General features: G+C 52.7%; 2 protein-coding genes across 5 annotated transcripts; one reads left to right on the forward strand and one right to left on the reverse strand.

Moving 5' to 3' along the window:
* Positions 1-915: 915 nt before the first annotated feature.
* Fam71e1 (family with sequence similarity 71 member E1) lies at positions 916-5,636 on the reverse strand. 2 transcript variants are annotated; one of them, XM_028785807.1, is made up of 5 exons: positions 5,385-5,636; positions 5,082-5,200; positions 4,494-4,624; positions 1,617-1,887; positions 1,025-1,081 (listed from the first exon to the last, which is right to left on the reverse strand). In XM_028785807.1, the coding sequence occupies exons 1-5, from the start codon at positions 5,425-5,427 to the stop codon at positions 1,025-1,027; spliced, it is 621 nt and encodes a 206-aa protein (XP_028641640.1). In that variant the 5' UTR covers positions 5,428-5,636. The 2 variants fall into 2 exon arrangements, with proteins under 2 accessions (XP_028641639.1, XP_028641640.1); XM_028785806.1 differs by lacking the exon at positions 5,385-5,636 and having other exon boundaries at positions 916-1,081; positions 5,082-5,300.
* Emc10 (ER membrane protein complex subunit 10) lies at positions 5,602-12,465 on the forward strand. Of its 3 annotated transcripts, XM_028785804.1 has the most exons (8): positions 5,602-5,859; positions 7,270-7,342; positions 9,153-9,262; positions 9,882-9,986; positions 10,184-10,365; positions 10,459-10,552; positions 11,249-11,335; positions 11,522-12,465. In XM_028785804.1, the coding sequence occupies exons 1-7, from the start codon at positions 5,716-5,718 to the stop codon at positions 11,333-11,335; spliced, it is 795 nt and encodes a 264-aa protein (XP_028641637.1). In that variant the 5' UTR covers positions 5,602-5,715; the 3' UTR covers positions 11,522-12,465. The 3 variants fall into 3 exon arrangements, with proteins under 3 accessions (XP_028641637.1, XP_028641635.1, XP_028641636.1); XM_028785802.1 differs by lacking the exon at positions 11,249-11,335 and having other exon boundaries at positions 5,696-5,859; XM_028785803.1 differs by lacking the exon at positions 11,522-12,465 and having other exon boundaries at positions 5,696-5,859; positions 11,249-11,513.
* The last annotated feature ends 492 nt before the right edge of the window (positions 12,466-12,957 follow it).

Here is a 12,957-nt window from a genome sequence, read left to right on the forward strand (position 1 = left end):
TAAATCTTAAAAAAAAAAAAGAAGCTGGACACCAGTGCTCTAACTCTTGGATGGCAGTCATCTTTCTAGAATGATCATTATGATAAAGTACTGTTGCTCAGATTATCATGTGTCCGTCTTTCCAGAGTCTGTAGTTCTTGTCCCCTGTGGGTGGGGTTAGTCACTCTTGGGACAAGGGACAGCTACCACCACCAGGCAGCCTTAAAGATCAGATCTCATTGAAGTTGCCATCTTGGAAGATGGTCTCTGCTGAGGGAACTGCTTGTCATGGCATTTACAAGAGTCAAAGGTGAAGCTCATGCCCTGTGGCCTGAATTCTCTTGAACATTACTTACAGAGAGGAGACAGGCCTGTCACCACTCACAAAGGACAGCACATCCAAGCTGACCAAGACAGGTCTGCATGACATGTTTCAAGGCACAGGCCAAGAAGATTTTGTACTTTTCCACCACCTGGACCCTCTTACCCCCTCCCCTTGTAAAACATGCTATAAAAAAGCATTTCATGTTCAAAAAAAAAAAGAAATTAAAAAAAAAGAAAAAAAAAAGACAGGTCTGGGTACAGCTGTCATTTTAGCTATCTGGAAGGCTGAGGCAGAGGGAGAAAGGCCAGAGACATTCTGGGCAATTAAATGATATTCTACATTAAAATGAAAAGTGAAAAGAGAACGTGGAGACTCGGTGGTAGAGCCCTTGTCTAGACCACATAGTGAGGGGATGGGGTGTGGCTTAGTGGTAGAGGGCTTCCTTAGAATGTGGAGGCTCTGGATTTCACCTCCAGCAGAGGGAAAAGAAGGGAAATCAGTTGGAAAACCCTTGCATACCAAGGCACCAAAGGCACTGAGGGCTAGAGGAAGACCTGGAAGCAGCCTGTAGCCTTGGTGACTGTGACACAAAGAACCAGGGCTTGGGTGTTGGTTCTTAAGAGCCTGATCTTTATTAAGTTTAAAAATCCATTTCTCTGGCTCTGAGCTGAGCTGGCTTGATTTCTGGTCCTCTGGTGACTGGGAAGGATCTTGTCTGAGTCAGAGCCCCCAGAGTTCTGAGACCTGTGGGTCGAGTCTGGCCTCTGTGGCTTGAAACTAAGAAGAGTGCACATCTGAGAGTCTGACCAGCATGAGGCTCTGAGTCTGAGATGGGTGGGCCCGTGTGTGTCTTGGGAAGACACAACTGTCCTCTCCTGTTCCCCTTTCAGGGAATTGGGCATGGAGGGCCAGGCATAGCTCACTCCTTCAGTGAGTACGCTTCTCTCCCTAGAACCCACTTGGTGCCAGGCAGAGGCTAGGAGAGGGCTGTGTGCTCTCTTTTTAGGACACCTGGGCTAGCAATACCAGCCACACAGTCCCTAGTCTGCTGCAGAGCCTATAGCCTTCTCCTTAGAACCCCTAAGAAGATGGAAGTAGAGAGGAGTTCCTTTCTCCTCAGGCCTAGAGACTGGGACTGGTTTTCCTTCCTCAGACCCAGGAGTCCAGGCCCCAGCCCTCTTCCCTCAGACACAGGTATCCAGGATCCAGCCTTCCTCCCTCAGACCCAGGGGTCCAGGCCCCCAGCAGGCCTACCTGGTCCCTTTCCATCCTTCCTGGCCCAACATCCCTGGGCTCGAGGTCCCGCCCTCACCTCCGGGGGCTGCAACTGCCCCTCCTCGACCTCGACCTCATCCTCATCCTCCTCAGGCACAGTGTCCTCGTGCGTGAAGGGCACTGCACAGGTAGGCGAGTGGAATCGCAGGCGGTAGAGCAGCCGCACCCAGCGGCCGAACTCGCAGTCCCGGGTCTCTGGCGGAGCGCGCAGTTGCAAGTAAAAGGCACGGCCAGTTCGGAACTTGACCTTGAGCTGCTGGCGGCTCACATCATGCACAAACAGCTGCACAAACTGCAAGGGAAACAGCCTGAAGAGAGAAGGGGCGGCTCAGTCATGGCCTTATGTTTCTAGTCCTGTCGCCATCCACTGTGGATTCCCACTACTGGATGGGCTGTGTCATGCTTACCGTGGCCAGCTACCAGATCTCTGCCTCAACCTCCTCTCTTGTATCCTGGTCCTGTCCTATCACCAATTCCTCACAGCTATACCTTCCTGTTGTACCTTGAATCCCTATATCGCCACCTGAGCCCCATGCTTAGCTTGGCCCAATCAAGTCAAGGCTGGGTCCTCACTGTGGACCAGAGCTTCTCTGCTTGAGGGAAGGGGGACAGAGCAGTCTCCCCTGGCCTGCTTATAATCTTGATCATTCCACGTGACAGTTCTCCATCTATCCTGTTGACTTCACCAGTGGCTGATGTGAGTGGCTTGGATTCCAACCTCTGGGCTGATTTTGCTGTTTCCCCTGATATGGTTAACCACTGGAAGGATGCTTATAAAATATTTGAATAAATGAATTGCTCACACTTCAGCTAGATTCAAGATCCAACAAAGGAAAGGAAGATACAGTCCAGAGAGTAACCTGGCTCGGGCCACACAGCAAGGCCTGCATTCATAACTCTGGGGTTTGGTAACTACGGCAAGGGGTCACCACACCCTACTCTGGGCTGATTCTATTGCTTATAGGACCTGATGTGTCCAACCTCTTCATTCCTGTGCACACAAATACACGTAACACATGCCTTCTGCTTCATGGTGTCCCCCAGTGGACACTGGATTTCCCTGAAATGTGACAGCTCTAGGTGACATTTACACACTGCTCATGCTATGCCTGGTGCTTCATGAAACACAAACAGGAAGAACTGTCCTGTCACCCTGTTGTATTCCAGATGAGGGGACTGAGGCACAAAAAAGAGGACAGTGAAGGCAGGATTGATCCTAAGCTCTGGGATCAAGAATGTTCCAGGCACAGGGGAGTCAAGCTAACTCAGCCTGGTTCCAGGAGGAGCCTGGAGTAGGGCTGGGGCTAACTGCTAACAGGCTTTGTTTTGTTGACAAGTACTCAGTAGCCCAGGCTGGCCTACAACTAGTTGTGTCACTGAGCCTGGCCTTGAACTTCTGATCCTCCTGTCTCCACCTTCTGAGTCCTGGGATTACAGTTTTGTACCACTTTGTTGGCTGCAGGCAGGCAAGGACAGGGTCAGAGGGATCCCAAGCTTGCATTTAATAAGCAAAGCCTGTTGTTGGAAACTGTACATCTTACCAGGGCAGAGAACTGAGCAATGACCTCCACTTAGGTAAGGAGGTAATTGGGTGAATCAGGCATTTTTTTCTTTCACTTTTTTTTTTTTGAGACAAGGTCTCATATAGTCTTGGCTGACTGGAACTTGTAGTTCAGGCTGGACTTAAACTCAGATTTGCCTGACTCTGCCTCCCAAGTGCTGTGATTAAACATGTGAACCACTGTGTCCAGCAAGAATCCCTCTATTCTTTCCTTCCTCCCTTCTCTTGCATGTGGTGGTCATAGGTGACTTGCATGTGCATGTGCACTTGCATGTGGCGGTCATAGGTGAGTGACTTGCATGTGCATGTGAACTTGCATGTGGCGGTCATAGGTGAGTGACTTGCATGTGCATGTGCACTTGCATGTGGTGGTCACAAGTTAATCCTAAGAATCTTCCTTCCTCTGTCATTCTCACACCGCATTTTGGAGAGTTTTTCACTTAACCTGGAGCTAAATGATTGGACAGACGGGCTGATCCCAAGCTCCAAGGACTGGCCAATCTCTGTCTCTCCCAGCACTGGGGTTACCATGGGACTTGGCTTCTTATATGGCTGCTGGGGCCATTCAAACTCAGATTCTCATGCCTGCTCTGCAGATACTCTTCTGACTGGGTCTCTCTCTCTGTCTGTCTCTGTCTCTCTCTCTCTCTTACACACACACACACACATGCACACACACACAGCTCCCTTCATCTTAAGACAGGGTCTCACTAAGTTGTCCAGGTTGCCACTTTTATAGCTCACTTTGGCCTGTTGTAATTCTCCTGCTTCAGTTTCTCAAGTTGCTGGGATGACAGGCCTGTACCATTAGGATTGGCCTCTTTCTATTTTCTGTTTTTCATGAACTGAGATAGGATGAGAAAGGATTCAGGTCTCCAAAAATCCAGAGTGTGTACCTGTACTACAAATGTGTACATGTGTCCTGTCATAGCTGAAGTGGGGCACAGCCTAGGCTGGGGAAAGGGATCTTCTGTGTGAGGTTTGTACTTGGTGGTATTGATTTTCACAAGTTTTCAATGAGAAGAGCAGAGCAGAACAGTGGACTGTGAAGAGCCTCAGGTTCTAGTCCTGACTTTGTGGAACCCTGGGCCACAGGCCCAGCCAGTCTTTGAGCTTATTTTATCTTTGCGGGACAGAGGGGTACCTGGAAAGCAGAAAGCATTGTGTAAACAGTCACCATCCTGACCCTGTGATGTCACTGAGGGCTGTCCTTTCTTATCTCCTCTGACTTCTGTGAAGTGCCCTGTCATTTTTCTTAGTGGAGAGGTCTGGTGGTGTTCTTGGTCTCCAGAGCCTGGGCAGCAAAATGGCGGCAGGGAGGTTGGAGGAAGATGGGACTTGGGGGGCAGTCACCCGAGGAGCTGCAGGTGTCCATTCTCCTTGTCAGGGCCGGCCAGCAGCAGCAGGTCTGGCAGCTCCAGGGCAGGGCTAGAGGCTGCCACCCCCATGGTGACCTTGTTGGCGACTTCTCCAAACCGAGTCACCTGGGGCCAGAAGTTAGAGGCACGATAGATGGAGAACAGCACTCAACAGGGATCTGACGGGTGTTGGGAATCTTGACGGTGAAAGGTCATGAATTAGGGGACATCAACAGTAGGTTAGGGGCTGGGAAATGTGGCTCAGTATATAAGCACACGCCTAGAATCCCTCAGTGCGGGGCTAGGGGTGTGACTAAGGGGTAAAGCCTCTGCCTAATATGGGTGAAGCCCAGGGTACCGTCCACATTACCCCTAAAAAGAAAAAAGAAGGTTGTGGGCCAGAGACTTTAGGATAAAGGACAAGAACTATATGTGTGTACAGTCAAGGACACTGAGACAAAGGCTTCTGAAGACATAAAAAGCCCAACGGGCTCAGAGGTAACGTGGAACACTTCGAGTTTGAAAGAGTAATAAATGATGGGGGCTTCGTACGTCAACGGGTCGGAGGTCCGGGGCTCCACACCTGCACGAAGTTGCTTTCAAAGATGGGAAAGTCGCGCAGCTGGTCGAACTCGCCGCTCAGGAGGTGGCGTTGGAGGCGCCCAGGGCGGCACGGGGCGTAGGCTGGAGCCAGGGGGCGGTCTGCAGGGGCGAAGGGCTGGCATCCACCCCAGGATGCCAGGTACGAGTACTCTGACCGAGGGCGCACGAGGGGCAGCGGCCTCCGCATTGCTGGTCCCATACCTTCCCCGGCTCCCTCACTAGGGCCAACCCCTCCAGGCAGAATTCCTCTTGTCACCTTCCATCCCCTCCGAACTGGTCTCACCTGCTCCGCCGGGAGGCGGCTTAAGATCTCGCCCGCCCTTCATCGCCACGCCCCGGCCCTGGGTAGGAACGCCGGGTGAAGCCAGGGACAGACAGATAAAGGGTGGGGCCTAGAGCTTGTGACTTTACAATAGGGGGCCCAGCGTTCTGTGACGTCACGAACGTCACCTCTCTCCCAGGTCGTGTCACCGGGAACGTGAGCCCTAGAGACCCGGATGGAGAAACGGCCGTCTTAACTGCGGGAGCAGGCGAACGGGCGCTAGTGCGCAGGCGCGGCGTGCGGCGCAGGCGCACGAGCCTCAGGATGAGCTCTGTGTTTTCTAGCGTGCTGTATGGTGGTCGGCTCTTCTCAGCGATTCGGTATGGTGGCCGCGGGTGCCGGGGTGACCCGGCTGTTAGTGCTCTTGCTGATGGTAGCCGTGGCTCCTAGCAGAGCTCGAGGCAGCGGCTGCCGTGTCGGGGCCGCAGCGCGCGGGGTGAGTGCTAGTGGTCGGAGCGGGGCGGCTTCCTGTGGGCGCTAGACGGGCCCTTATGAATATTCATGAGGATGTGGTTTGCTTGGCATCTGGGCTGCGCGGGGTAGAGGTGCCAGTTAGCATTTCATCTCGGTGCTCGGGAGGCTGAGGCTGGAGGATCAAGGAGTTTGAGGTTAGCTTGGGTTGCTTGAGATTGTCTCAAAAATACAAAAATGGGAGTGTAGTGGTGTACGCTTTCAGTATCCCTATTCGGGAGGCAGTGACAGGTGGATTTCTGAGTTCTAGGCCAGCCAGGACTACACAGTGGGACCCTGACTCAGTAAGTAAACAATAAAGATATGGCAGGGAAGCAGTGCCCTTGCGTTAGGGTAGGAGTCATGAGTATGCATGAGGAAGCCAGGTCCTTCAGGAGCCAGAGTGCTGTAAGATGCCTGGATAGAAGCTTGAAATTAAGACATCTAGGCATAGGCCTTGGCGTGGGGTGCATCTTAGGTGTGCAAGGTCACCCTGGGCTACCTAAGGCCCTGTTTCAAAAATCCCCAAAAATAGGGTGCTGGGAAAATGGGGGTCAAGAGAACTCACTGTTTTTCTAGAGTATCTGGGTTCAATTTCTGGCACCCACCTGGAGGCTCACAACTGTCTGTTGACTTCAGTTCCTGGGGATCGGACACTATCCTGGCTTACTAGGCACCAGGCATACACACAGGGCACATAACGTACATGCAGCAAACATCCATACACACAATTAAAAAAAAAGAAAAACCACAAAAACGTTAAGGTCATGGTTGTGGTGCTTACCTGTTATCCCAAGCACTCAGTAGACGTAGGTAGGCAGGAGGATCATCTTGGGTCTAGACCAGCCTGGGAGTGGTTTAGTGAGACCCTGTTTCAGAATATGGGAAGAGAGGTATAGGATGTAGGATGTACTGGAGAGCAGTGGACTTCTTGATGATATGAATGGTCAGGGTATTAACATGTGCCAGGAAGCCAGTGCCTGTGAACTCATGAGTGAAAAGCTTGACAGCGACCTGGGGAGCACAGCAAGGTGGTACTGACCTGTGTTAGCAGCACTAGGAGGGGGTGGAGGCAGAATAATTGTGAATTAGAGGCTAGCTTGGGCTATGCAGTGAGACTCTCACAAACAAACAAACAAACAAACAAAACAACAACAAAAAGATAATGACCTGGGCATTGGACAAGGGAGTAAAAGCTTTTAGGGTTTTCTTTGTGCTATGGAAATTGACGACGTGAATATTCGTGAGGGGCAATCCTGGGGACAGCACCTGTGGTCAGATGTGAGCATGAAGCTGAGGCTTGTCCTTTAGTCTGTCACTCTCTCCTGGGGCCAGTGGATTCTTCCCTGCCCAGAGCTTGAGTGGTTCTTATTTGGGGTCCTTGTCTCTCCTGCAGGCTGGGGCTGATGGCCGGGAAGCAGAGGGCTGTGGCACTGTGGCATTGCTGCTGGAGCATTCCTTTGAGATTGGTAAGATGAGTGTTTCCTCAGCCTCACGCATATCCTTTGGTGGAGAGGGCCGAAACCACAGATAGGAGAAGAGAAGTTGTCTTTGGATGTCCCAGACCTGTGGCTTCAAGGTGTCAAAGGTTTAGTGCTTGCCAGGCAGGCCCAAGGTCCTGGGCTGCATTTCTGTTAATGAAAATCATAAACATACACATATGCATTTATATGAATGTATGAGTATATGCACACACATGTATATACATATGTATACATGTGTACATAATAAATGTACATGTGTGATGGCTAAAGAAACTATTTTATGCCAGGCAGGCAACTTGGTACCCACTAGCCATTTGTCACTGACTCTAGTGCTTGAAACATAGGTTCTTAGTGACTCTCACCCAAAAATGTATAGCTGTGACCATCTACTTATTATGATATGGTTAATTGTTTTCTTGGCTTTTATAACCTGCTTACGCAGATGCCCAAAGATTGTTTTGTGTTGCCTTAACTTGGCAGAATGGAATAGTTTTTGCCTGCTCATATAGATATTGGAGGTCTTCTTGTAGTTTTCACATTTAAAGTTTAATTTTCTTTTACAATTCCAGTTACATCATAGTAGGGGAGTCAAATCAGGAACGTCAAACAGCTGGTGATAGCACATCCATAGTCCAGAGCAGGTTATAGCACGTCCATAGTCCAGAGCAGGAGCTGGTTATAGCACATCCGTAGTCCAGAGCAGGAGCTGGTTATAGCACATCTGTAGTCCAGAGCAGGAGCTGGTTATAGCACATCCGTAGTCCAGAGCAGGAGCTGGTTATAGCACATCCGTAGTCCAGAGCAGGAGCTGGTTATAGCACATCCGTAGTCCAGAGCAGGAGCTGGTTATAGCACATCCATAGTCCAGAGCAGGGAGAATTAATGGACACATGCTTGCTTATGCTTAGCCTCCTCTCTACACTTAATATAATTCTGGGCCCAAAGCTAGGGAGTGGTGCCACCATAGTGGGCGGGCCTTCCTACCTCAATGAATGTGATCAAGACATTCACTGGCAGATATGCCCGTAGCCCAGCCTGACCTAGACATCCCTCACTGAGACACTTTTCTGGTGATTGTAGGTTGTGTCAGGTTGGAGATTAAAACTAGCCATCAGGGCCCCTGACGACTTTTACTCATATGGCCAGCTATCAGTCTTGACAGGGTCTCTGTAATCTGTAATCTTGTATTATTGCTAACTTGTATTTAATTTCTTTTGTAGAAATTAAATTCTTTTATAGAAATTAAATACAAGTTACTGTCACATGTAACATCTGGACACCTGCATATGTATACATACACAAGTATATGTATGCATGTCTCTGTGTGTATAATTATTTCCTTCTTGCCCCCAGACCTGTAGGAGCAACCCAGTCAGCTGAAGAGGGAATGTCAGAACAGCAGCCTTCTCACACTTGATCTTAGCTAAAAGGCTGAGAAGCCATTCAGAACAGACTTCTCTAGCCTCTGACCTCTGTCCTGCCTCCACTCCCTCAGATAGCCCTAGTTAGTCTTGTGAGGCAGTGGTGGGAGCATTGGCCCATTTTGCTGCAGAGGAAAGAGGTCTGGGGCAGCACCACAAGACCCCCTCTTTCAGGGAAGGCTGAGTTGGGCCAGCCCCAACATCTGCCTGACTTAAGGGGCTGTGAGCTTTGCTGTTAGAACTAGCTAGCCCCTAGCTTAGCCTACAGCTCCTTAACAGAGTCAGCGAGGCCTGGGGCCATGCAGGACCTAATAGCAAACAAGTGAAGCCGCTCACACTGTAGGTGATTGTGAACGAGCCCAGTCCCCCTACAGGTGATGGAGCCAACTTCCAGAAGCGTGGCTCGCTGCTATGGAACCAGCAGGATGGCACCTTGTCTGCGACACAGCGACAGCTCAGTGAGGAGGAGCGAGGCCGACTCCGGGTGAGGCTCCTACAGCTGAATGGGCTCGGTGCCTAGCTTAGCCAGCCTTGCCCACGAGAGAGCCCGGAACAGCTGTCATTAGACTGCAGGCTCCTTTCAAGTGTCAGCCTTGTCTCGGGTGGGCTCTGTCCTTGTTCCCACCAGAAGCTGCCATGCTGCAGTTTTACTTCTGCCCAGTGTGAGATTGTCAGGCAAACTTGCTTTGTTGTAGTGGCCCTGTGCTTGGATGCCTTCTGGGTGCAGAAAGGCAGCAAGAGGCCTGCTGTCTGCCTCTCTGCTTGCTCTCTGTGGGATTCTCTGTCCTAGCCTCCCCCACAGGCAACTATTTGTGGCACCTGGGTTTAGGTGTGTTTAGGGTGGGGATCAGGTATGGCTGGATCCAGGCCCAGGAGTGCTTGGATGCACATTGTAGCTGATGTGGTTGATGATGTCCTAAGTGGTGTCTCCACTGGGGTAGAGCAGCCCGGCTGTTTTAACCTCGCTTGGTAGATAGGCCATCCCTCTGGGAAGAGTTAGCCAGGGCTTGTGGAAGGTGCTGTGAGGACAAGGCTGGGAAGCACTCTCCTGACCAGCCTGGTGGGCAGGCACTCGTGCTCATGGGTCTCTGTATAACCTTCAGGATGTGGCTGCTGCCAGTGGCCTCTACAGGGTCCGGGTCCCAAGGCGGCCCGGGACACTTGACGGTTCAGAAGCTGGCGGCCATGTGTCTTCCTTTGTCCCAGCGGTAAGTCACTGCCTGCATCCTCATTCCTGCCTGCCTCAATGTCCCCAGCCTTCTTGGAGCCCTTCCTGTGGGGCCCTGAGGAACGTGAATGGCTGCAGTCAGTGATGGTCCCCAAGGGACCTGAAGATGGGGATGGGGTTTTAGAGAATGCTTGTGTGGGTAGCTCTCTGACCCCCACCTCACCCTGTCTTCCACAGTGCTCCCTGATGGAGTCACACCTCTCAGACCAGCTGACCTTGCATGTGGATGTCGCTGGCAACGTGGTGGGCCTGTCAGTGGTGGTGTACCCTGGGGGCTGCCGGGGCTCCGAGGTGGAAGACGAGGACCTGGAGCTGTTCAATACATCTGTTCAGCTGCGGCCTCCAGGCACTGCTCCAGGGTGAGAGCTGAAGGGAGACCAGGCCACTGGTGGCCTCAGGTGCCCAGGTACTGCGGCTCCGCCCTTACCTTGCCCATTCCCTCCCATGTTTAGCCCAGAGACTGCGGCCTTCATTGAGCGCCTGGAGATGGAGCAGGCTCAGAAGGCCAAGAACCCTCAGGAACAGAAGTCTTTCTTTGCCAAATATGTGAGTGTGGCTCCTTGACCCCCTGAGGTGGCCTGCGTCTCGACTGTGGGAGGCTGAGGGCTGTGGACCCCACCTGAGTTGTCCAGGGCTAAGTGGCTCTGGAAGCCCAACAGCCTGGGCTGGGTTGGGAATCTTCAGGTACAGGCATCCCAGGCCTGCTGGGAGCAGAGCCGTGTAGAAGGTGGCTGGATGTGGACAGGAAAGCTGTGGGCACGCATGCAGGAGGGCCAGGAGGGAAGGGGCAGCCCCGTGTTCAGAGGAGTGAGGGGTGAATAGGTTGGACTCATCGGGTCCCAGGGCCTGGAAGCACATAGCACTGGAGTAGGTGCAGCGGGTTGCAGGTGGAGGGGTAGAAGGGCCCAGGAGGGCAGCCTGCCAGCCTGAGGTGTCTGTAACGGCTTCCTGAGTGGGCTGGGGTGTGAAGGGGAGACCCTCCTGAGGAGCTGGTGCACGTAGTACTCCATCCCTTGAGGCTGGAGATTTGTGCCAGCCCCAACAAGGCCAACAGGGTTCAAGGGAGAGGTGGGAGGGCGTTGAGGCCGTAGACACTGAGCCAAGCCCTTTCCCCTAGGGGCCTCAGAAGCCCCTCATTTCAGGAACTGAGGTCTGGCAAACCTCAGTCCTTGCATCTCTGCACTTATTTGAGGGCTGGCCCTTCCCATGGCCAGGCTGCTGACCTGCCTCCTCCCTCCTCAGTGGTACCTCATCCTGGGGGGGGCCGTGTTGCTCACAGCCCTGCGTCCTGCTGCCCCAGGGCCTGCGCCAGCGCCAACGGAGGCCTAAGTGAGGACCCAGTCCCCTGCCTGCCTTGCCCTCTGCCCATGCCCTCCTGTTCCTCCTGTCCCCTGCCCTGGTCCTGCCTGTAGTGACTAGGGGACCCAGCCCCTCCCCTCTGTGGCCCTGGGCCAGCTTCATCACTTAGCTCCCTTCCTCTCTGCCTATCTCTTTGTCCACCTGTCTTGCCTGCAGTGGATGTACATCATTCCAGTTGTGCTGTTCCTCATGATGTCGGGAGCACCAGATGCCGGTGGCCAGGGCGGCGGTGGGGGCGGGGGCAGCAGCCGGTGAACAGCTGTGCCCTCCAGAGCCTCCCAGAGCCTCTTGTCCTTGGCCAGCCCAAGAAGGAGTTCCTGTCCCTCCATCTCCCTATTGCATGAATATGGAAGCCTGTCCCTTCCCATGAGCCTTCTGGCCCTCTTTTAAGTCCCCCATTCTGTCCCTGAGCCTCTCTCTGTCCTATTGATTGAGAGCTTGGGTGTACCCCCCTGTAGCCAGCTCACTGGCTTCCTTGGGCACTGCAACGGTGTCCCACCCTGTGGCACTGTGTCCTTCTGTCTGCTAAACATCCACCAGCCCACCCTCGCCCCCATTCCACCATACACTTTGGGAACTTGCCACGCTCTCTCCAGCCTCTGTGCCTTTGCCCTGCAGGCCCCATGCACCCCTCACTGTCGCTCTCTGACTCTTTGCCAAGGATCTGTGGCCCAGAGGCCTCTGCTGTTAGTGGCTAGGTCTGCCTCCAGGCCACTCTCCATGTGGCATGCTGTGTTCTCTGCCCACCCCCACCATGTCCCAGAATACCATGGTGACTTCTACCACTATCCTTTCTGTCTCTGAATGTCCCAGCCTGAATCCATGACCAGGAGAGGATTGTGGGCTTCCACATTAGTCTGTCTTCTGTGGATGCACACTCTAGTGACTTGTGTGCAGGTTTTGAGAGCCAGTTTTGTACTAGCTGCTCAACAGCTGCTAGTGTGGCCGTGTGTGCTCTTGCACATGTGCAGCTGTGGGATGGGGGTCGCGGTGCTGCCTCAGCTGTGTTGTGTGGCTCTTGATTAAACTGTCCCCCAAACAGCCACCATTCAGCTTGCTTCCTGCCTTCTGTGCTTGAAGAAAGTCCCGGGCTGCTGCTGTCACCTGGTTTATGTTTGAATGGCTTTCTTAGGGCATGTTACAGAGGGATGCCTGGGCAGATGAAAGTTTGTGTGAACAAGGACGCCTTCCGAACTGTAGGAGGAGGCTGGTTCCTGGCCCGGCCGGCACGTCTGCACTTGCTGACACAGCAGCTGCACAGGCTGAGTTCATATCCCTCATCCTCACGTGAGGATTGCACTGGGACCTCGTGTGTTGGTGCATTCGGTATTAATTGGAATCCCAGAGTTTCAGTTGCTGCCTGGAAGTAGCCACAAAGTAGTGACTTCAAGGCTAGCCTGAGCTACATAGCAAGACCCTGTCTTAAGGAACCATGGAGTTCATTCTGTAGAGTGCTTGCCTCACGTGCATGAGCCACCTGTGAGGTGGCAAACACTCATCATAAGCACTCAGGGAGTGGCGGTAGGAGGATCAGAAGTTCATAAGTTCATATTATTTGGCGATTTAGCAAGCTTGAGGCTAGCCTGGGCTAT

The sequence above is a fragment of the Grammomys surdaster genome, unplaced genomic scaffold (genome assembly GCF_004785775.1).
Source record: "Grammomys surdaster isolate TR1022 unplaced genomic scaffold, NIH_TR_1.0 125349, whole genome shotgun sequence".
NCBI classification, from domain to species: Eukaryota; Metazoa; Chordata; class Mammalia; order Rodentia; family Muridae; genus Grammomys; species Grammomys surdaster.